Source organism: Chiloscyllium plagiosum, unplaced genomic scaffold (assembly GCF_037043375.1).
Source record: "Chiloscyllium plagiosum isolate Xiang-an unplaced genomic scaffold, Cpla_swu_hap1 HiC_scaffold_38, whole genome shotgun sequence".
Lineage (NCBI taxonomy): Eukaryota > Metazoa > Chordata > Chondrichthyes > Orectolobiformes > Hemiscylliidae > Chiloscyllium > Chiloscyllium plagiosum.
The window spans coordinates 28,170,465-28,193,254 of record NW_028270176.1 but is presented as its reverse complement, the minus strand read 5'-3'; the positions used below and the strand labels follow the sequence as shown (position 1 = coordinate 28,193,254).

Genomic DNA, 22,790 nt, shown 5'->3' with positions numbered 1-22,790 from the left:
AGTGTGAGTGAGGACTGGGATATGAGTTGAGTTGAGGACTTGGGTTTTCCGTGTTCAGCGTGTTGTGATTTCTGTTTGCAGCTACGAGATGTTCCGACATTGGGGGAACACTGAAGCAAATTGATGCAGGAATTGGAATGGTTTTCGGAGTGAACACGACGGGATCCGTCTACACCAGGATCGGAGATTCCTGGGTAAAGATCCCCGGATCCTTCCGACACGTCACTGTGGGTCCAGCGGGAATCTGGGGCGTTGACCCCTACAAAAAAATCTTCCGCTTTGTCGGAGGATCCTGGATCTCCATATTCAGTAAGTCAGGAGTGCAACAACAGCTGTATGAGGAAACTGTATTGCGCTAGCGCCTCTTACAAGTACGGACTACCCCAAAGCTCCTCACAGTGCCTGTTTGAGGTCTGGTCAGTGGATAAACGTGGGAAGTGTGAAGGCGGGAAAGGTGTGCACAGCAAAATCCCAGAAGAGGAGGGACTGGGGAAACGGAGAGGGGAGGAGGGTGGGAAGGGGAGAGAGGAAGGAGGTGTGGGGCTGGGTGAGACAGGGAGAGCGAGAGAGGGAGGGGAGAGGGAGGAGGTGTGAGGGGAGGAAGGGAAGGGGAAAAGGAGACGGGGGAGGAAGAGAGGGGAAGGGGTGAAGGGAGAGGGGAAGGGGATGGGAGGTGGTTAGATGAGGGAAGGGGGGAGAGGGGGTGGTGCGAGGGAAGGGGGAAGGAGAGGGGGAGGGGTTGGGAGGGGCAGAAGGCAAGGAGAGATGGGGAGGGGAGGAGGAAGGTGTGAGGGAAATGGGGAGGAGGAGAGGGGAAGAGAGATGTAGGAGAATGGAGGAGAGGGATGGGGTGAGGGGTCAAGGGCAAGGAGAGAGGAGGAGGAGAGGAGAGGGGAGGTGTGAGGGAAAGGGGAGGAGGAGGGGGAGGAGAAATGGGAGAGAGGGAAGGGGCAGTGAGAGGGTGGAGATGTGGGTGAGGGCCATGATGGAGAGGGGAGGCTGAGAAGGGAAGATATCCAGGGGCAGCTTCCATCGCAGAGCTTAGGAGGGAGAGAACGGGAGAGGGGAGAGGGGAGTGGGGAGTGGGAAGAGGGGAGTGCGGAGTGGGGAGAGGGGAGAGGGGAGAGGGGAGGGGGAGAGGGGAGAGGGGAGTGGGGGAAAGGGGAGTGGGGGAGAGGGGAGTGGGGAGTAGGGAGTGGGGAGAGGGGAGAGGGGACAGGGAGGGGGAGAGGGAAGAGGGGAGTGCGGAGTGGGGAGAGGGGAGGGGGAGGGGGAGAGGGAAGAGGGGAGTGCAGAGTGGGGAGAGGGGAGGGGGAGAGGGGGAGAGGGAATAGGGGAGTGCGGAGTGGGGAGAGGGGAGAGAGGAGAGGGGAGTGGGGGAGAGGGAGAAGGGAGAGGGTACGGGGAGAGGGTACAGGGGAGAGGGGACAGGGGACAGGGGAGTGGGGGAGAAGGGAGTGGGGAGAGGGGAGTGGGGAGAAAGGAGAGGGGGAGTGGGGAGAGGGAAGTGGGGAGAGGGGAGTGTGGGAGTGGGGAGTGGGGAGAGGGGAGTAAGGGAGTGGGGAGAGGGGAGTGGGGAGTGGGGAGTGGGGTGTGGGGAGTGGGGAGAGGGGAGTGGGGGAGAGGGGAGTGGGGGAGAGGGGAGTGGGGGAGAGGGGAGTATGGAGTAGGGAGAGGGGACTGGGGAAGGGGGAAAGGGGAGAGGGGAGAGGGAAGTGGGGGAGAGGGGATGGGGAGAGGGGACAGGGGACAGTGAAGAGGGGATAGGGGAGAGGGGACAGGGTACAGGGGAGTAGGGAGTGCGGAGAGGGGAGAGGGGAGAGAGGAGTGGGGAGAGGGGAGTGGGGAGTAGGGAGAGGGGAGTTGGGGAGAGGGGAGTGGGGAGAGGGGAGAGGGGAGAGGGGACAGGGGTGTGGGGAGGGGGGAGTGGGGGAGAGGGGAATGGGTGAGTGGGGAGTGGGGACAGGGGACAGGGGACAAGGGAGAGGGGAGAGGGGAGTGGGGACAGGGGAGAGGGGACAGGGGAGAGGGGACAAGGGAGTGGGGAGAGGGGAGTGGGGAGTGGGGAGTGGGGAGAGGGGAGAGGGGAGTGGGGGAGAGGGGAGTGGGGGTGAGAGGAGTGGGGCGAGGGGAGTGGGGAGAGGGGAGTGGGGGTGAGGGGAGTGGGGAGGGGGGAGAGGGTTGAGAGGGGAGAGGGGAGTGCGGGAGAGGGGAGAGGGGAGTGGGGGAGAGGGGAGTGGGGGAGGGGGGGAGAAGGGAGTGGGCGAGGGGGGAGAGGGGAGTGGGGAGAGGGGAGTGGGGAGGGGGGAGAGGGGGAGAGGGGAGAGGGGGAGAGGGGAGTGGCGAGGGGGAGTGGGGAGAGGGGGAGAGGGGAGTGGGGAGTGGGGAGTGGGCGAGAGGGGAGTGGGCGAGAGGGGAGTGGGCGAGAGGGGAGAGGGGGAGAGGGGAGTGGGGAGTGGGGGAGAGGGGAGTGGGGGTGAGGGGAGTGGGGAGAGGGGAGTGGGCGAGAGGGGAGTGGGCGAGAGGGGAGTGGGCGAGAGGGGAGTGGAGGAGAGGGGAGTGGGGGAGAGGGGAGTGGGGAGTGGCGAGAGGGGAGTGATGAGAGGGTAGTGGGGTGTGGGGAGAGGGGAGAGGGGAGTGCGGGAGAGGGGAGAGGGGAGTGGGGGAGAGGGGAGGGGGGAGAGGGGAGTGGGGATGAGGGGAGTGGGGATGAGGGGAGTGGGGGAGAGGGGAGTGGGGGAGAAGGGAGTGGGCGAGGGGGGAGAGGGGAGTGGGGAGAGGGGAGAGGGGGAGTGCGGAGAGGGGAGTGGGGAGAGGGGAGTGGGGGAGAGGGGAGTGGGGGATGAGGGGAGTGGGGATGAGGGGAGTGGGGAGAGGGGAGTGGGGATGAGGGGAGTGGGGAGAGGGGAGTGGGGATGAGGGGAGTGGGATGAGGGGAGTGGGGATGAGGGGAGTGGGGGAGAGGGGAGTGGGGGAGGGGGAGTGGCGGAGAGGCTGAGAGGGGAGAGGGGAGTGGGGGAGAGGGGGGAGGGGAGTGGCGGAAAGGGGAGTGGGGGAGGGAGAGTGGCGGAGAGGCTGAGAGGGGAGAGGGGAGTGGTGGAGAGGGGAGAGGGGAGTGGGGAGAGGGGAGTGGGGAGAGGGGAGTGGGGAGAGGGGAGTGGGGAGAGGGGAGAGGGGAGTGGGGGAGAGGGGAGAGGGGAGTGGGGAGAGGGGAGTGGGGGAGAGGGGAGTGGGGAGGGGGAGTGGGGGTGAGGGGAGAGTGGAGTGGGGGAGAGGGGAGAGGGAGTGGGTAGAGGGAAGAGGGGGAGACGGAATGGGGAGAGGGGGAGTGGGGAGAGGGAAGGGGGGAGAGGGAAGAGGGGAGAGGGAAGAGGGGAGTGGGGAGAGGGGAGAGGGGAGTGGGGGAGTGGGGGAGAGGGGAGTGGGGGAGAGGGGAGTGGGGAGAGCGGAAAGGGGAGAGCGGAAAGGGGAGAGCGGAGTGGGTTAGAGCGGAGTGGGGTGTGGGGAGAGTGGGGTGGGGAGGGAGAGAGGGGAGATGGGAGTGGGCGAATGGGGAGAGCGGATTGGGAAGTGGGGAGAGCGGAGTAGGGGAGAGGGGAGTGGGGAGTGGAGAAAGCAGAGTGGGGGGTGGGGAGTCGGGTGTGGGGAGAAAGGAGAGGGGGAGTGGGGAGAGGGGAGTGGGGAGAGGGGAGTGGGGAGAAAGGAGAGGGGGAGTGGGGAGAGGGGAGTGCGGAGAGGGGAGTGGAGGAGGGGGGAGAGGAGAGTGGGGGAGAGAGGGGATGGGAGTGGGGAGTGGGGAGAAAGGAGAGGGGGAGGGGGGAGAGGGGGAGAGGGGAGTGGGGGAGTGGGGAGTGGGGGAGAGGGGGAGAGGGGAGTGGGGAGAGGGGGAGAGGGGAGTGGGGGAGAGGAGAGAGGGGAGTGGAGGAGGGGGGAGAGGAGAGTGGGGGAGAGAGGGGATGGGAGTGGGGAGTGGGGAGAAAGGAGAGGGGGAGGGGGGAGAGGGGGAGAGGGGAGTGGGGGAGTGGGGAGTGGGGGAGAGGTGACAGGGGAGAGGGGAGTGGGGGAGGGGGGAGAGGGGAGTGGGGGTGAGGGGAGAGGGGAGTGGGGAGTGGGGAGTGGGGAGTGGGGACAGGGGACGGGGACAGGGGACAGGGGAGAGGGGAGAGGGGAGTGGGGGAGTGGGGGAGTGGGGAGTGGGGAGTGGGGACAGGGGACAGGGGAGAGGGGTGTGGGGAGTGGGGAGTGGGGACAGGGGACAGGGGAGAGAGGACAGGGGAGGGGGAGAGGGGACAGGGAAGTGGGGACAGGGGAGTGGGGAGTGGGGAGAGGGGAGAGGGGAGTGGGGGAGAGGAGAGTGCGGAGTTGGGACAGGGGACGGAGGAGAGGGGAGAGGGAAGAGGGGAGAGGGGACAGGGGAGTGGGGAGAGGGGAGTTGGAAGAGGGGAGTGGGGAGAGGGGAGTGGGGAGAGGGGAGTGGGGGAGAGGGGAGTGGGGGAGAGGGGAGAGGGGAGTGGGGAGTGGGGGAGAGGGGAGTGGGGGAGAGGGGAGTGGGGAGTGGGGAAGAGAGGAAAGGGGAGTGGAGGAGGGGGGAGAGGGGAGTGGGGGAGAGGGGGGAGGGGAGTGGGGAGTGGGGAGAAAGGAGAGGGGAGTGGGGAGAGGGGAGTGGGGGAGAGGGGAGTGGGGGAGTGGGGAGTGGGGGAGAGGGGACTGGGGAGAGGCGAGTGGGGGAGGGGGAGAGGGGAGTGGGGGTGAGGGGAGTGGGGAGAGGGGAGTGGGGAGTGGGGAGTGGGGACAGAAGACGGGGAGAGGGGACAGGGGAGAGGGGAGAGGGGAGTGGGGGAGTGGGGAGTGGGGAGTGGGGACAGGGGGCAGGGGAGAGGGGTGTGGGGAGTGGGGAGTGGGGACTGGGGACAGGGGACAGGGGAGGGGGAGAGGGGACAGGGAGGTGGGGACAGGGGAGTGGGGAGTGGGGAGAGGGGAGTGGGGGATGGGAGAGTGGGGAGTTGGGACAGGGGACGAGGGAGAGGGGAGAGAGGAGAGGGAAGAGGGGAGAGGGGACAGGGGAGTGGGGAGAGGGGAGAGGGGAGTTGGGAGAGGGGAGTGGGGAGAGGGGAGTGGGGAGAGGGGAGTGGGGAGTGGGGAGAGGGGAGTGGGGGAGAGGGGAGTGGGGGAGAGGGGAGAGGGGAGTGGGGAGTGGGGGAGAGGGGAGTGGGGGAGAGGGGAGTGGGGAGTAGGGAGAGGGGACTGGGGAAGAGGGGAGTGGGGAGAGGGGAGTGGGGAGAGGGGAGTGGGGGAGAGGGGAGTGGGGACAGGGGAGAGGGGACGGGTAGAGGGGACAGGGGAGAGGGGAGTGGGGAGAGGGGAGAGGGGAGAGAGGAGTGGGGAGATGGGAGAGGAGAGTGGGGAGAGGGAACAGGGGAGTGAGGAGAGGGGAGAGGGGAGTGGGGAGAGGGGAGTGGGGGAGAGGGGAATGGGGGAGTGGGGACAGAGGAGAGGGGACAGGGGAGAGGGGAGAGGGGAGTGGGGGAGTGGGGAGTGGGGACAGGGGGCAGGGGAGGGGGAGAGGGGACAGGGAGGTGGGGACGGGAGTGGGGAGTGGGGAGAGGGGAGTGGGGGATGGGAGAGTGGGGAGTTGGGACAGGGGACGAGGGAGAGGGGAGAGAGGAGAGGGAAGAGGGGAGAGGGGACAGGGGAGTGGGGAGAGGGGAGAGGGGAGTTGGGAGAGAGGAGTGGGGAGAGGGGAGTGGGGAGAGGGGAGTGGGGAGTGGGGAGAGGGGAGTGGGGGAGAGGGGAGTGGGGGAGAGGGGAGAGGGGAGTGGGGAGTGGGGGAGAGGGGAGTGGGGGAGAGGGGAGTGGGGAGTAGGGAGAGGGGACTGGGGAAGAGGGGAGTGGGGAGAGGGGAGTGAGGAGAGGGGAGTGGGGGAGAGGGGAGTGGGGACAGGGGAGAGGGGACGGGGAGAGGGGACAGGGGAGAGGGGAGTGGGGAGAGGGGAGAGGGGAGAGAGGAGTGGGGAGATGGGAGAGGAGAGTGGGGAGAGGGAACAGGGGAGTGAGGAGAGGGGAGAGGGGAGTGGGGAGAGGGGAGTGGGGGAGAGGGGAATGGGGGAGTGGGGACAGAGGAGAGGGGACAGGGGAGAGGGGACGGGGAGAGGGGAGAGGGGAGTGGGGGAGAGGGGAGTGGGGGAGAGGGGAATGGGGGAGTGGGGACAGGGGAGAGGGGACGGGGAGAGGGGAGTGGGCAGAGGGGAGTGGGGACAGGGGAGAGGGGACAGGGGAGTGGGGAGAGGGGAGTGGGGAGAGGGGAGAGGGGAGTGGGGTGAGGGGAGAGGGGAGAGGGGGTGAGGGCAGTGGGGAGAGGTGAGTGGGGGAGAGGGGAGGGGGGGTGACAGGAGTGGGGTGAGGGGAGTGGGGGTGAAGGGAGTGGGGGAGGGTAGTGGCGGAGAGGGGAGTGGGCGAGAGGGGAGTGGGGGAGAGGGGAGTGGGGAGTGGGGAGGAGTTGTGGGGAGAGGGGAGTGGGGGAGAGGGGAGTGGGGAGTGGGGATAGGGGACAGGGGACAGGGGAGAGGGGAGAGGGGAGTGGGGGAGTGGGGGAGTGGGGAGTGGGGACAGGGGAGAGGGGTGTGGGTGAGTGGGGAGAGAGGAGTTAGGAGAGGGGAGTGGGGGTGTGGGGAGAGAGGGGAGTGGGGAGAGAGGGGAGTGGGGGAGAGGGGAGTGGGGGAGAGGGGAGTGGGTGAGTGGGGAGAGGAGTTGGGAGAGGGGAGTGGGGGAGTGGGGAGAGAGGGGAGTGGGGAGAGAGGGGAGTGGGGGTGTGGGGGAGAGGGGAGTGGGGGAGAGGGGAGTGGGTGAGTGGGGAGAGAGGAGTTGGGAGAGGGGAGTGGGGGAGTGGGGAGAGAGGGGAGTGGGGGAGAGGGGAGTGGGGGAGAGGGGAGTGGGGGAGAGGGGAGTGGGTGAGTGGGGAGAGAGGAGTTGGGAGAGGGGAGTGGGGGTGTGGGGAGAGAGGGGAGTGGGGAGAGAGGGGAGTGGGGGAGAGGGGAGTGGGTGAGTGGGGAGAGAGGAGTTGGGAGAGGGGAGTGGGGGAGTGGGGAGAGAGGGGAGTGGGGAGTGGGGGAGAGGGGAGTAGGGGAGAGGGGAGTGGGGGAGTGGGGAGAGGGGAGTTGGGAGAGGGGAGTGGGTGGAGGGAGTGGCAGTAGATGGTCATTGGAGAGAGTGAGGGGAGTGGGAGTGGGGTTTGGAGAGGGGGAGTGGAGCAGGAAGGGAATGGGGGAATTAGATGCGTATTTTAGATGCATTTAGATGCATTTTATGCGTATGTGAGAAACATGAGAATGACGAGAACGAGGGTAGGTCCGATCAAGGACAGTAGTGGGAGATTTTGTATTGAGTCGGAAGAGATAGGAGAGATCTTGAATGAGTACTTTTCTTCAGTATTTACGAACGAGAGGGACCGTATTGTTGAAGAGGAGAGTGTGAAACGGACGGGTAAGCTAGAGGAGATACTTGTTAGGAAGGAAGATGTGTTGGACATTTTGAACAACTTGAGGATAGACAAGTCCCCCGGGCCTGACGGGATATATCCTAGGATTATGTGGGAAGCAAGAGAGGAAATTGCAGTACCGTTGGCAATGATCTTTTCGTCTTCACTGTCAACGGGGGTGGTGCCAGGGGACTGGAGAGTGGCGAATGTTGTGCCCCTGTTCAAAAAAGGGAATAGGGATAACCCCGGGAATTACAGGCCAGTTAGTCTTACTTCGGTGGTAGGCAAAGTAATAGAAAGGGTACTGAGGGATAGGATTTATGAGTATCTGGAAAGACACTGCTTGATTAGGGACAGCCAGCACGGATTTGTGAAGGGTAGGTCTTGCCTTACAAGTCTTATTGAATTCTTTGAGGAGGTGACCAAGCATGTGGATGAGGGTAGAGCAGTGGATGTAGTGTACATGGATTTTAGTATGGCATTTGATAAGGTTCCCCATGGTAGGCTTATGCGGAAAGTCAGGAGGCATGGGATAGAGGGAAATTTGGCCAATTGGATAGAAAACTGGCTAACCGGTCGAAGTCAGAGAGTGGTGGTAGATGGTAAATATTCAGCCTGGAGCCCAGTTACAAGTGGAGTTCCGCAGGGATAAGTTCTGGGTCCTCTGCTGTTTGTAATTTTTATTAATGACTAGGATGAGGGAGTCGAAGGGTGGGTCAGTAAATTTGCAGATGATACGAAGATTGGTGGAGTTGTGGATAGTGAGGAGGGCTGTTGTCGGCTGCAAAGGGACTTAGATATGATGCAGAGCTGGGCTGAGGAGTGGCAGATGGAGTTCAACCCTGACATGTGTGAGGTTGTCCATTTTGGAAGGACAAATAAGAATGCGGAATACAGGGTTAACGGTAGGGTTCTTAGTAAGGTGAAGGAGCAGAGGGATCTTGGGGTCTATGTTCATAGATCTTTGAAAGTTGCCACTCAGGTGGATAGAGCTTGTAAGAAGGCCTATGGTGTATTAGCGTTCATTAGCAGAGGGATTGAATTCAAGAGTCGTGAGGTGATGTTACAGCTGTACAGGACTTTGGTTAGGCCACATTTGGAGTACTGTGTGCAGTTCTGGTCACCTCACTTTAGGAAAGATGTGGAAGCTTTGGAGAGGGTGCAGAGGAGAGTTACCAGGATGTTGCCTGGAATGGAGAATAGGTCGTACAAGGATAGGTTGAGCGTGCTAGGCCTTTTCTCATTGGAACGGCGAAGGATGAGGGGTGACTTGATAGAGGTTTATAAGATGATCAGAGGAATAGATAGAGTAGACAGTCAGACACTTTTTCCCCGGGTACAACAGAGTGTTACAAGGGGACATAAATTTAAGGTGAAGGGTGGAAGGTATAGGGGAGATGTCAGGGGTGGGTTCTTTACCCAGAGAGTGGTGGGGGCATGGAATGCGCTGCCTGTGGGAGTGGCAGAGTCAGAATCATTGGTGACCTTTAAGCAGCAATTGGATAGGTACATGGATGGGTGCTTAAGCTAGGACAAATGTTCGGCACAACATCGTGGGCCGAAGGGCCTGTTCTGTGCTGTATTGTTCTATGTTCTATGTTCTAGAGAGAGTGAGGGGAGTGGGGGAAGGGGAGCTTGGAGAGAGGGAATGGAGGGTGGGAGGGGAGTGGGGCAGGGAGTGGAGAGGGTGAGGTGAGCAGGGAATTAGAGAGGGTGAGGTGGTTGGGGGTGGGTGGTTGGAGAGGGAGTGGAGGGGGAGGGATATAGGGAAGGAGTTGGGGGGGTTGTTGGGGAAGGTGAAGGGAGTGGGGACAGGTGATTGGAGAGGATGATGGGAATGGGAGTGATATTGGAGAGCGTGAGGGGAGTTAGGGTGGGGGTTTGGTGAGGGGTAGGGGAGGCCAGAGGAGGGTGGTGGAGGGGAGTGTTGGAGAGGGAGAATGGAGAGGGTGAGGAGAGTGCAGCAAGAGGGTGGATAGGGGAGCGAGGAGGAGTGGGGAGTGGAGTTGGAGAGCGTGAGGGGAGTTGGGGGTGGGGATTTGGAGAGAGGGATGGGAAAGAGTGAAAGGAGAGGGGGAGAGGTGTTTGGAGAAGGGGAATGGAGAGGTGGAGGGGAGTGGGGAGGGAGTTGGAGGCGGGAGAGGGCTGTTGGAGAGGGGGAATGGGGAGGATGGGCGGATCGGGAATGGAGTTGTTGGGGGGGAAGGGGTGTTGGAGAGGGGGACAGATGCTGGAATCAGAGGGTGAGTTGACCAAAGGGGGGTTGCCATGGTAACTTCGGCCTAGGCTGCCAGGCCTGGAAGTGAAGCCTGCCAGGAGTTTTGGCGGGGCGACTGGGGGAGTGTGCGGGCGGAGACAACTGGATGTTCACTGACCCTGCTGTCTCTATCTCTCTCTCTCTCTCTCTCTCTCTCTCCATTCCCCCCACCAACCGACCCCAGACGGTGAACTGATGCAGCTCGATGCCGGCGGTGACCAGTTTGTAGCCGGCGTGGACCAGTTTGGGGCCACGTTCTGCATCAATAAGCGAGAGGTGGAGGGCGCTGTCGCCAATCGCTCCATCCCCTTCAGCAGCGTGGGCAGTCGGATGCGCTACTACTCCTGTGGGCCCCTGGGCTGCTGGGGGGTGACCCTGGCCAAAGATGTCTACCACCGCCTCAACGTCAAGCCCACCGCCTGCATCGGCACCAGCTGGACCCGCGTCTTCGGAAAGTTCCAGAACATCGAGGTGGGCAGCGACGGCCGGGTCTTCGGGATCAGTGTCACCAAACAGCTCTACATGAGGTAAACCCATGAGTCTGATTGTGGAGATGGGGGAGGGAGGGGGGACGTCCCGTCAGTACAAGCTGCGACACCATTAATATTGGGTCCAGCCATTTGTGACTGGGTCAGGTCGAGTGTTTGTGGCAGATGTGGGATGATGCATCTGGTGATGGGGGAGCGCTGGTCTTGCTGATACGATCACTGGACACATAACTCAGAGACCCAGGTAATGTTCTGGGGACCTGGGTTCCATTTCTGCCATTGCAGAGGGTCGTTTAGGACAGAGATGAGGAATGTCTTCATCTTCCTCACGGCGCCAGGGACCCAGGTTCGATTCCAGTCTCAGGTGACTGTCTGTGTGCCTTCGGGAGTTTGCTCTGATTTCCTCCCACAGTTCAAAGGACTATATAGACTATAGAGCATGACAGCGCAGTACAGATCCTTTGCCCTCGATGTTGCGCCATCCTGTCATACCAATCTGAAGCCCATCTAACCTACACTATTCCATGTACGTCCATATGCTTGCCCAATGACAACTTAAATGTACGTAAAGTTGGCGAATCTACTACCGTTGCAGGCAAAGCATTCCATACCCTTACTACTCTCTGAGTAAAGAAACCACCTCTGACAAGGTTAGATCTCATGGAATACAGGGAGAACTAGCCATTTGGATACAGAAACTGGCTCAAAGGTAGAAGACAGAGGGTGGTGGTGGAGGGTTGTTTTTCAGACTGGAGGCCTGTGACCAGTGGAGTGCCACAAGGATCGGTGCTGGGCCCTCTACTTTTTGTCATTGACATAAAGGATTTGGATGTGAGCATAAGAGGTACAGTTAGTAAGTTTGCAAATGACATCAAAATTGGAGGTGTAGTGGACAGTGAAGAGGGTTACCTCAAATTGCAACAGGATCTTGACCAGATGGGCCAATGGGCTGAGAAGTGGCAGATGGAGTTTAATTCAGATAAATGTGAGGTGCTGCATTTTGGGAAAGCAAATCTTAGCAGGACTTATACACTTAATGGTAAGGTCCTAGGGAGTGTTGCTGAACAAAGAGACCTGGGAGTGCAGGTTCATAGCTCCTTGAAAGTGGAGTCGCAGGTAGATAAGATAGTGAAGAAGGCATTAGGTATGCTTTCCTTTATTGGTCAGAATATTGAGTACAGGAGTTGGGAGGTCATGTTGCGGCTGTACAGAACATTGGTTAGGCCACTGTTGGAATATTGTGTGCAATTCTGGTCTCCTTCCTATCGGAAAGATGTTGTGAAACTTGAAAGGGTTCAGAAAAGATTTACAAGGATGTTGCCAGGGTTGGAGGGTCTGAGCTACAGCGAGAGGCTGAACAGGCTGGGGCTGTTTTCCCTGGAGCGTCGGAGGCTGAGGGGTGACCTTATAGAGGTTTACAAAATCATGAGGGGCATGGATAGGATAAATAGACAAAGTCTTTTCCCTGGGGTGGGGGAGTCCAGAACTAGAGAGCATAGGTTTAGGGTGAGAGGGGAAAAATATAAAAGTGACCTAAGGGGTAACTTTTTCACGCAGAGGGTGGTATGTGTATGGAATGAGCTGCCAGAGAATGTGGAGGCTGGTACAATTACAACATTTAAGAGGCATTTGGATGGGTATATGAATAGGAAGGGTTTGGAGGGATATGGGCCGGGTGCTGGCAGGTGGAACTAGATTGGGTTGGGATATCTAGTTGGCATGGACGGGTTGGGCCGAAGGGTCTGTTTCCGTGCTGTACATCTCTATGACTCTATGACTCTATCTGTCCTATATCTATCACCCCTCAATTTAAAGCTATGCCCCCTCGTGCTAGACATCACCATCCCGAGGAAAAAGGCTCTCCCTGTCCACCCTATCCAACCCTCTGATTAACTTATATGTCTCTATTAAGTCACCTCTCAACCTTCTTCTCTCTAATGAAAACAGCCTCAAGTCCCTCAGCCTTTCCTCGTAAGACCTTCCCTCCATACCAGGCAACATCCTGGTAAACCTCCTCTGAACCCTTTCCAAAGCTTCACATCCTTCCTGTAATGTGGTGACCAGAACTTACACAATACTCCAAGTGCGGCCGCACCAGAGTTTTGTACAGCTGTAGCATAACCTCATGGTTCCAGAACTCAACCCCTCTATTAATAAAAGCTAACACACTGTATGCCTTCTTAACAACCCTGTCAACCTGGGTGGCAACGTTCAAGGATCTGTGTACCTGGACACCGAGATCTCTCTGCTCATCTACACTACCAAGAACCTTACCATTAGCCTAATACTTTGCATTCCGGTTACTCCGACCAAAGTGAATCACCTCACACTTGTCCACATTAAACTCCATTTGCCACCTCTCAGCCCAGCTCTGCAGCTTATCTATGTCTCTCTGTAACCTACAACATCCTTCGTCACTATCTACAACTCCACCAACCTTAGTGTGGTCTGCAAATTTACTAACCCCCCTTCTACCCCCTCATCCAGGTCGTTTATAAAAATGACGAACAGCAGTGGACCCAACACCGATCCTTGCGGTACACCACTGGCAACTGGACTCCAGGATGATCATCTCCCATCAACCACCACCCTCTGTCTTCTTTCAGCAAGCTAATTACTGATCCAAACTGCTATATCTCCCACAATCCTATTCTTCCACATTTGCAGATTTGCAGATCAGGTGAACTGGCCATGCAAAATTACCCACAGTGCCCAGGGATGTGCAGGTTAGGGTGGATTGGCCATGGGTAATTGTCCCATAGTGCCCAGGAATGTGCAGGCGAGGATGGATTGGCCATGGGAAATTGTCCCATAGTGCCCAGTGATGTGGAGGTGAGGGTGGGCTGGCTATGATAAATTGTTCCATAGTACCCAGGGAGGTGCAGGTTAGGGTAGATTGGCCAAGCTAAGTTGTCCCATAGTGCCCACGAATGTGCGGGTAAGGGTGGATTGGCCATGCTAAATTACCCATAGTACCCAGGGATGTGCAGGTTAGGGTGGCTTGGCCATACTACGTTGTCCCATAATGCCCACGGATTTGCAGGTAAGGCCGTGCTAAATTACCCACAGTAACCAGAGAGGTGCAGGTTAGGGTGACTTGGCTGTGTTAAATTGCCCATTGTGCCCAGGGATGTGCAGGTTAGGGAGGATTGGCCATGGTAAATTGTCCCATAGTGCCCAGGGATGTGTAGGTTAGGGTGAGCTGGCCATGCTAAATTGTCCCATAGTGTCCTGGGATCTGTAGGTTAGGGTGAATTGGCCATGCTAAGTTGTCCCATAATGCCCAGGGATGTGCAGGTTAGGGTGGATTGGCCATGCTAAATTACCCATAGTACCCAGGGAGATGCAGGTTCAGGTGGATTGGTCTGGCTAGATCACCCATAGTGTCCAGAGATGTGCAGGTTAGGGTGGATTGGCCATGGGAAATTGTCCAATAGTGCCCAGGGATGTGCAGGTTAGGGTGGATTGTCCATACTAAGTTGTCACATAATTGCCCAGGGACGTTCAGGTTAGGGTGGATTGGCCATGCTAAATTACCCATAGTACCCAGGGATGTGCAGGTTAGGGTGGATTGGCCATGCTAAATTGTCGCGTAGTACCCAGGGAGGTGCAGGTTCAGGTGGATTGGTCTGGCTAGATCACCCATAGTGTCCAGGGATGTGCAGGTTAGGGTGGATTGGCTGTGCTAAATTATCCCATAGTACCCAGGGAGGTTAGGGTGGATTGGTCTGGTTAGATCACCCATAGTGCCCAGGGATGGGCAGATTCAGGTGGATTGGCCATGCTATGTTGTCCCATAATGCCCAGAGATGTGCAGGTTAGGGTGGATTGGCCATGGGAAGTTGTCCCATAATGCCCAGAGATATGCAGGTTAGAGTGGATTGGCCATGCTACATTGTCCCATAGTGCCCTGGGATGTGCAGGTTAGGGTGGATTGGCCATGGGAAGTTGTCCCATAATGCCCAGAGATATGCAGGTTAGAGTGGATTGGCCATGCTATATTGTCCCATAGTGCCCAGGAATGTGCAGGTTAGGGTGGATTGGCCATGCTAAATTGCCCCATAGTGCCCAGGAATGTGCAGGTTAGGGTGGATTGGCCATGCTAAATTGTCCCATAGTGCCTAGGGATGTGTAAGTTAGGTGCATTAGTCAGGGATAAATGCAGAGTAATAGGGTAGGGGAATGGGTCTTGGTGGGTTACTCTTCAGAGAGTTGGTGTGCACTTGTTGGGCCGAAGGGCCTGTTTCCACACTGTAGGGAATCTATTCTCATCTGGAATTTACGGTTTAATGATGACGGTGAATTTATTGACGATTGTTGGGAAAATCTATGTGGTTCACACATGTCCTTGAGGAAGGAAACTCATCCTTACCTGGTCTGGGCCTGTAATGTGATTCCAGACCCACAGCAAAGTGGTTGGCATTTATTGTGAAACTTGAAAGGGTTCGGTAAAGATTTACAAGGATGTTGCCAGGGTTGGAGGGTTTGAGCTACAGGGAGAGGCTGAACAGGCTGGGGCTGTTTTCCCTGGAGCGTCAGAGGCTGAGGGGTGACCTTATAGAGGTTTATAAAATCATGAGGCACATGGATAGGATAAATAGGCAAAGTCTTTTCCCTGGGGTGGGGGAGTACAGAACTAGAGGGGCATAGGTTTAGGGTGAGAGGGGAAGGATATAAAAGAGACCTAAGGGGCAACTTTTTCACCCAGAGGGTGGTACGTGTACGGAATGAGCTGCCAGAGGAAGTGGTGGAGGCTGGTACAATTGCTACATTTAAGAGGCATTTGGATGGGTATATGAATAGGAAGGGTTTGGAGGGATATGGGCCGGGTGCTGGCAGGTGGGACTAGATTGGGTTGGGATATCTGGTCGGCATGGACGGGTTGGGCCGAAGGGTCTGTTTCCGTGCTGTACATCTCTATGACTGTACCCTCCGGGCAATTTGGGATGATCCACAAATGCTGGTCCAGCAAGTGACCCCCTTATCCCGGGAATGAATGAAGGAATGAATTTAAACAAAAATGTGTGGTTCCCTGCTTTGAGAGCAATCAAAACCAGCAAGGCAGCCTGTGATATGAATGGGGATAAATTGGGAGAGGGGAGTGTGCAGAAGGACCTGGGTGTACCAGTTGCTGAAGGTAAGCGTGCAGGGCCAGCAGGTGCTAAAGCAGGGAAATGGGCTTTTGACCTTCAGTGTGAGAGGATGGGAGGATTGGAGGAGGGAGGGAGGATGGGAGCAGGGATGTCTTGCTGCAGTTGGACAGGGTGAAACCACCCCCTGGGGTATTGTGTGTGCAGTGTGGGGGGGGGAGGTCTCCGTATCTGAGGAAGGACTGTTCTGGCAATAGAGGGAGAGCAGCCAGGCTCTCCCAGACTGATCCTCGGGATGGCAGCACTGACGTGTCGAGAGATACCGATCCGTTCGGATTATATTCACTGGGGTTTTAGAGGAACAAGGGGAGGGTCTCAATCTGTGAAACCCGAACAGGGTTAGACAGGGTAAACACAGGAGGGATGTTCCCAGGAGGGCATGTCGCAATGTAAGGGTACAGGATGGGACAGAGATGGGGAGAAATGTCGTTACCCAGGGAGTGGGCGGCCTGTGGAATTATTTGACACCGAAACGACTGGAGGCTAAAACATTGAATGCTCACAGGAAGGAATTAGATTGGCACTTGGGGCTGAACAGGACAGAGGATATGGAGCTGAAAATGTGTTGCTAGAACAGCGCAGCAGGTCAGGCAGCATCCAGGGAACAGGAGAATCGACGTTTCGGGCATAAGCCCTTCTTCAGGGATTCCAGCATCTGCAGACCTCACTTTCTCCTCCAGAGGATATGGATGAAAGGCTGATGGCTTGGATGATCAGCCATGATCATGGGTCAGGGGCTAGGTTCAGAAGGCCGAAAGGCCTACTCCCGCACCTAATTTCGATGTTTCTATTATTGTGGGTGTGGGGGGGGTGTGCTAGATACAACAGTAATCCCTCTCTGCTGTCACGTTCACCGGCATTGATTCTGAATTTATAGTCAGCCCACGGCCAAAGAGAAGTGTCTTTTTTCAAAATTTGTTCCAATGTTTTCATGGGATGGGCAGCACTTATTGCTGATCCTTAATTGCCCAGAAGGCATTTAAACGTGAGTCCCATTGCCACCAGTCTGGAGTCGCACGTAGGCCTGACTGGGTAAGGATGGCAAATTCCCTTCCCTCGAGCTGAGCAGTTGGTGAACCAGATGGATTTCTATGTTAAACGCGGTAACACGGTCCCCATTAGGTTAGCTTTATAATGTCGCTTTAAACTCAACAACAGCTTCGCCATCTGCCATCATTAGAATTTGAACCCTATACTCCAACTCATTAACCCAACAAAGTAACTGCACAGAGACCAGTACTCGGTCACCAAGTCCCCCTTTATATACCTGAATCCCGGAATCCCTACAGCGTGGAAACAGGCCCTTCGGCCCAACAAGTCCACACTGACCCTCCAAAGAGTGACCCACCCAGACCCATTCCCCAACCCTGTTACTCTACATTTACCCCTGACTAGTGCACCTGACCTGCACATCCCTGGGCACTATGGGACAATTTAGCATGGCCAATCCACCCTAACCTACACATCCCTGGACACTATGGGACAATTTAGCATGGCCAATCCACCCTAACCTACACATCCCTGGGCACTATGGGACAATTTAGCATGGCCAATCCACCCTAACCTACACATCCCTGGGCACTATGGGACAATTTAGCATGGCCAATCCACCCTGACCTGCACATCTTTGGATCGTGGGAGGAAATCGGAGCACCCGGAGGAAACCCACACAGACACGGGGAGAATGTGCAAACTCCAGACAGACAGTCGCCTGAGGCGGGAATTGAACCCTGGTCCCTGGCGCCATGAGGTAGCAGTGCTAACCACTGAGCCACCATGCCACCCTTGTGCACAGTACACTGGTGTGGCCAGCCAGCTCAACTGAGGAGATTTGCTATTCTATGGGGTAGCACATTGGCCCAGTGGTTAGCACTGCTGCCTCACAGTTCAATTCCTGCCTCGGGAGACTGTCTGTGTGGAGTTTGCATGTACTCCCTGTGTCTGTGTGGGTTTCCTCCCACATTCCAACATGTACAGGTTAGGGTGGATTGGCCATGCTAAATTGTCCCATAGTGTCCAGGGATGTGCAGGTTAGGGTGGTTTAGTTAGGATAAAACGTAGAGTAATGGGGTAGGGGGAAAGGATCTGGGTGGGTTACTCTTTGGAGGGTCGGTGTGGACTTGTTGAGCCAAATAGCTTGTTTCCACACTGTAGGGATTCTACTTAATGCAGTTTTATAATTAAATAAACTTGACTACTCACTCTTAGCCTGTGCTGTTTCTGACCTAGTCCCGCAAGTGAGCTTAGAGATGTTAGACAAAGCAATCACGGATGTTTACAGGGTGGTTGGAACAGTTGACAATGTAGAGACGTCCCAGGGGTTTCGCTTGCATTGCAGGGGGTTCGTGGTTCAGAGTGCAGGTTGTAAATGACTCGAAATTCTCACTGTATCCTTACCTCCTCCTCCTCAGGAAGGGAATCACCGCCGAGAGACCCACAGGCTGGGGTTGGACCAAGATACAGATCGGAAACCTACGGTTCAACCACGCGTCCTGGGATCTGGGGAACCTCTGGCTGGTCAGGAGCGACGGGAAAGTGGTGAAATGCTCAACAGAAGACACCGACTGACCGCGACGAGGTGCCACCTCCGTCCAACCGTGAAGCACCTTCGTGGGTTTGACCTGCTGGACTCCGCGGGAAGGGGTCAGCCATTGTGACCCGCTTAATCCGATCGTGACAAAACGTTCAACACCTCCCCTTCTCTGGCTGAAAAAAAATAGGACTTGTCGGACTGTCTCGCTGACACTCGATGGGGACTGACGGGCATCTATCTTTTAGGAATGACTGGAGCTCTCTTTTTTTTTTGGGAATTTGCGAAACTGAAATGATGAAGTCGCCCCCTGCAAACTCAGAAGTTCCAATTCTCTCCTTCCGGGACTTTCCCTTCCTAAGTGTTAGAATCCGACTTTTTCATTTGTAAAACAGGCTAAGAGGGAAATCGAGTGGAGTTTATTTAATTACAAATGTATACAGATAGTTCTCATGTAAAGCGTGTTTCAGCCAGCGAGGTTCTGCTCTTACAATGAATTAGGGAATGTTATTTTCAAGAATGCTTACCTCTCTTTGCAGTAGCACGATTCCAATGGCGACCGTTTTGCACGCGCTGCCCTGCGCATGTTGCGATGTTATTAGTCAGAGCATGTGAGAGTGATGTCACTATACATTAAGCAGTCTCACTTCAGAAGTTAAACGAATGAACGTTCATTGCTCTCTCTCTGAGACAAGAATATTCTTGTATTGTTCCAGTAGAATTCCTGCAGTGCTGTATTACCTTTACACACACCATTTATCTCTCTGACTTATTCTTGGATCTGCATGTCACACAATCTGAACCAACCCCCAAGAGCCAGTCAGAAGACAGTCACCCACAGCCTTCCACTTCTGCAAACCACATCTGCACCTCAAGGTGGTGATGATGACTCTCTGTCCCAGCATTAACAATATCTTTTCAACAGAATGTGTTAAACTTACTTTCATTAACAATATCTTTTCAACAGAATGTGTTAAACTTACTTTCATTTCGTTAATATATATGATTTAAATCTTCATTCAAGCAGTGCTATTGGTGTGGCACAGTAGCTCAGTGGTTAGCACAGCAGCCTCACGGCGCGAGGGACCTGGGTTCGATTCCAGCCTCGGGGCGACTGTCTGTGTGGAGTTTGCACATTCTCCCCGTGTCTGTGTGGGGTTTCCTCCAGTTTCCTCCCACAGTCTCAAAGATGTTCAGGTTAGGGTGGCTTGGCCATGCTACATTGTCCCATAGTGCCCAGGGTTGTGTAGGTTAGGGTGGCTTGGCCATGCTAAATTGTCCGATAGTGATTAGATTAGATTACTTTACAGTGTGGAAACAGGCCCTTCGGCCCAACAAGTCCACACCGACCCGCCGAAGCACAACCTACATTTACCCCTTACCTAACACTATGGACAATTTAGCATGGCCAATTCACCTGACCTGCACATCTTTGGACTGTGGGAGGAAACCCAAGCAGGCACGGGGAGAATGTGCAAACCCCACACAGTCAGTCGCCTGAGGCAGGAATTGAACCCGGGTCTCTGGCGCTGTGAGGCAGCAGTGCTAACCACTGTGCCACCATGCCGCCCAGGGTTGTGCAGGTTAGGGTGGCTTGGCCATGGGAAATTGTCCCATAGTGCCCAGGGATGTGCAGGTCAGGGTGGATTGGCCATGCTAAATTGTCCCATAGTGCCCAGTTAGGTGCAGGTTAGGGTGGATTGACCATGCTAAATTGTCCCTTAGTGTCCAGGGATGTGCAGGTTAGGGTGGATTGGCCGTGCTAAATTGTCCCATAGTGCCCAGTTAGGTGCAGGTTAGGGTGGATTGACCATGCTAAATTGTCCCATAGTGCCCAGGGATGTGTAGGTTAGGGTCGATTGGCCGTGCTAAATTGTCCCATAGTGTCCAGGGATGTGTAGGTTAGGGTGGATTGGCCATGCTAAATTGTCCCATAGTGCCCAGGGATGTGCTTGTTAGGGTAGTTTGGCCATGCTAAACTGTCCCATAGTGCCCAGGGATGTGCAGGTTCGGGTGGATTGGCCATGGGAAATTGTCCCATAGTGCCCAGTGACGTGCAGGTTAGGGTGGATTGGCCATGCTAAATTGTCCCATAGTGCCCAGGGATGTGCTTGTTAGGGTAGTTTGGCCATGCTAAATTGTCCCATAGTGCCCAGGGATGTGCAGGTTAGGGTGAATTGACCATGCTAAATTGTCCCATAGTGCCCAGGGATGTGCAGGGTAGGGTGGATTGGCCATGCTCAATTGTCCCATAGTGTCCAGGGATGTGCAGGTTAGGGTGGATTGGCCATGCTAAATTGTCCCATAGTGCCCAGGGATGTGCAGGGTAGGGTGGATTGGCCATGCTAAATTGTCCCATAGTGCCCAGGGATGTGCAGGGTAGGGTGGATTGGCCATGCTAAATTGTCCCATAGTGCCCAGGGATGTGCAGGTTAGGGTGAATTGACCATGCTAAATTGTCCCATAGTGCCCAGGGATGTGCAGGGTAGGGTGGATTGGCCATGCTCAATTGTCCCATAGTGTCCAGGGATGTGCAGGTTAGGGTGGATTGGCCATGCTAAATTGTCCCATAGTGCCCAGGGATGTGCAGGGTAGGGTGGATTGGCCATGCTCAATTGTCCCATAGTGCCCAGGGATGTGCAGGGTAGGGTGGATTGGCCATGCTAAATTGTCCCATAGTGCCCAGGGATGTGCAGGGTAGGGTGGATTGGCCATGCTAAATTGTCCCATAGTGCCCAGGGATGTGCAGGGTTGGGTGGATTGGCCATGCACAATTGTCCCATAGTGCCCAGGGATGTGCAGGTTAGGGTGGATTGGCCATGCTCAATTGTCCCATAGTGCCCAGGGATGTGCAGGGTAGGGTGGATTGGCCATGCTCAATTGTCCCATAGTGCCCAGGGATGTGCAGGTTAGGGTGAATTGACCATGCTAAATTGTCCCATAGTGCCCAGGCATGTGCAGGTTAGGATGCATTAGTCAGGGTTAAAATGTGCTGTAATTGTGTAGGAGAATGGTTTTGGGTGGGTTACTCTTTGGAGGTTCAGTGTGGACATGCTGGGCCGAAGGGCCTGTTTCCACACTGTAGGGATTCTAGTCTTTGTGTTAGGCATTTTGGGTGATTTTGTTTGAGCGATCATGAGTGTTATTTTCTTGCTGATCTGTCCCTAGCCCCACTTTTCCTGTTACTTCTATTAAGCAAGTTTTCACTGGAACCCACCTACAGCATTATAATAGAACTATCTGCGTTGAACATAGAAAAACATAACTGTCTCAGTGAGGCTGGGTGTGCGAGGGAGTAGTGTTGGTTGGTGTTATGGAGTAAAATGCCTCACTGATGGAATGTGAGGAGAGAAGTTTGGAATTCTTTACCCTCCCAGCGCAGAGGAGAAACAGCAAAGGTGATAACTGTTGGGAAAATGGATTAACGGCTCAGTGTAGGAGTGTGGGGGAAGGGTAGAGCAAAGAGATTGATTAGGAACTGCTTGAGCAGTGGGCTGGCATGGAAACGATGGACCCAATGGCCTCTGACACCCACTGAATGGTTTGTTTCTGCACTTACATAATTGTCTTCACAATCTCAGGACGCAAGTCAGATTGTGGAAAGCATTTCTTGAAGGAAGTCGGGCTCCCTCCAATCCATGTCCCCCCCAGTGACTGACATTCCTGCCCCAGGGAACAGCATCCCCCCCTCGTCAACTCCATTGAAAAGCCCCCGGGATTCTTACCACTCCGATTCAACCTCCCACCCCCTTAACGTTCCCCGCTCCGACGGGAATTATCCCAAGCTCTCCCAGTCTCTCGCATCATGAACTGAAGACTCTTATCTCTGGGATGTCCCCAGTAAGTCTGCACGTTCTCCGTGTTTGATAATAATTAACAAGAAGACATTAATTGCCCAGTGATCTGAAGCAAGGTGAATTTGTACATTAATACTCAGCAAAGGCAATGTGTGTCGAAATATTATTGAAGTCACAATAAAACACTGAACAATGGTGCCACCAGGTGTAATAAAGAAATCATTTCATTATTAAATGGACTCAGAATGAATCATCTTTTATTACATTTCAGCAGCATTGGAGCACATCATGGGGTTAGATACACAGTAAAGCTCCCTCTACACTGTCCCCATCAAACACTCCCAGGACAGGGACAGCATGGGGTTAGATACAGAGAAAAGCTCTCTCTACACTGTTCCCCCATCAAACACTCCCAGGACAGGGACAGCATGGGGTTAGATACAGAATAAAGCTCCCTCTACACTGTCCCCATCAAACACTCCCAGAACAGGGAGAGTCAGAGTCCATCAACACTAACCCTCCGACAGTGAGGCACTCCCTCAGCACTGACCCTCTGACAGTGCCCACTCCCTCAGCACTGACCCTCCGACAGTGCGGCACTCCCTCAGCACTGACCCTCCAACAGTGTGGCACTCCCTCAGCACTGACCCTCCGACAGTGCTGCACTCCCTCAGCACTGACCCTCCGACAGTGCGGCACTCCCTCAGCACTGACCCTCCGACAGTGCGGCACTCCCTCAGCACTGACCCTCTGACAGTGCCCACTCCCTCAGCACTGACCCTCTGACAGTGCGGCACTCCCTCAGCACTGACCCTCCGACAGTGAGGCACTCCCTCAGCACTGACCCTCCGACAGTGCGGCACTCCCTCAGCACTGACCCTCCGACAGTGCCCCACTCCCTCAGCACTGACCCTCCGACAGTGCCCACTCCCTCAGCACTGACCCTCCGACAGTGCGGCACTCCCTCAGCACTGACCCTCCGACAGTGCGGCACTCCCTCAGCACTGATCCTCTGACAGTGCGGCACTCCCTCAGCACTGACCCTCCGACAGTGAGGCACTCCCTCAGCACTGACCCTCCGACAGTGCGGCACT

General features: G+C 56.1%; 1 protein-coding gene across 1 annotated transcript in view; it reads left to right on the top strand.

Moving 5' to 3' along the window:
• Positions 1-19,328, top strand: part of LOC122544974 (fish-egg lectin-like) — a 27,098-nt gene extending 7,770 nt beyond the window's left edge. The window contains exons 2-4 of the mRNA XM_087980894.1: positions 82-309; positions 9,916-10,258; positions 17,781-19,328. Of these exons, the coding sequence (XP_087837020.1) occupies positions 82-309; positions 9,916-10,258; positions 17,781-17,937 (728 nt within the window). The 3' untranslated portion in view covers positions 17,938-19,328. The remainder of the gene's footprint in view (positions 1-81; positions 310-9,915; positions 10,259-17,780) is intronic.
• The last annotated feature ends 3,462 nt before the right edge of the window (positions 19,329-22,790 follow it).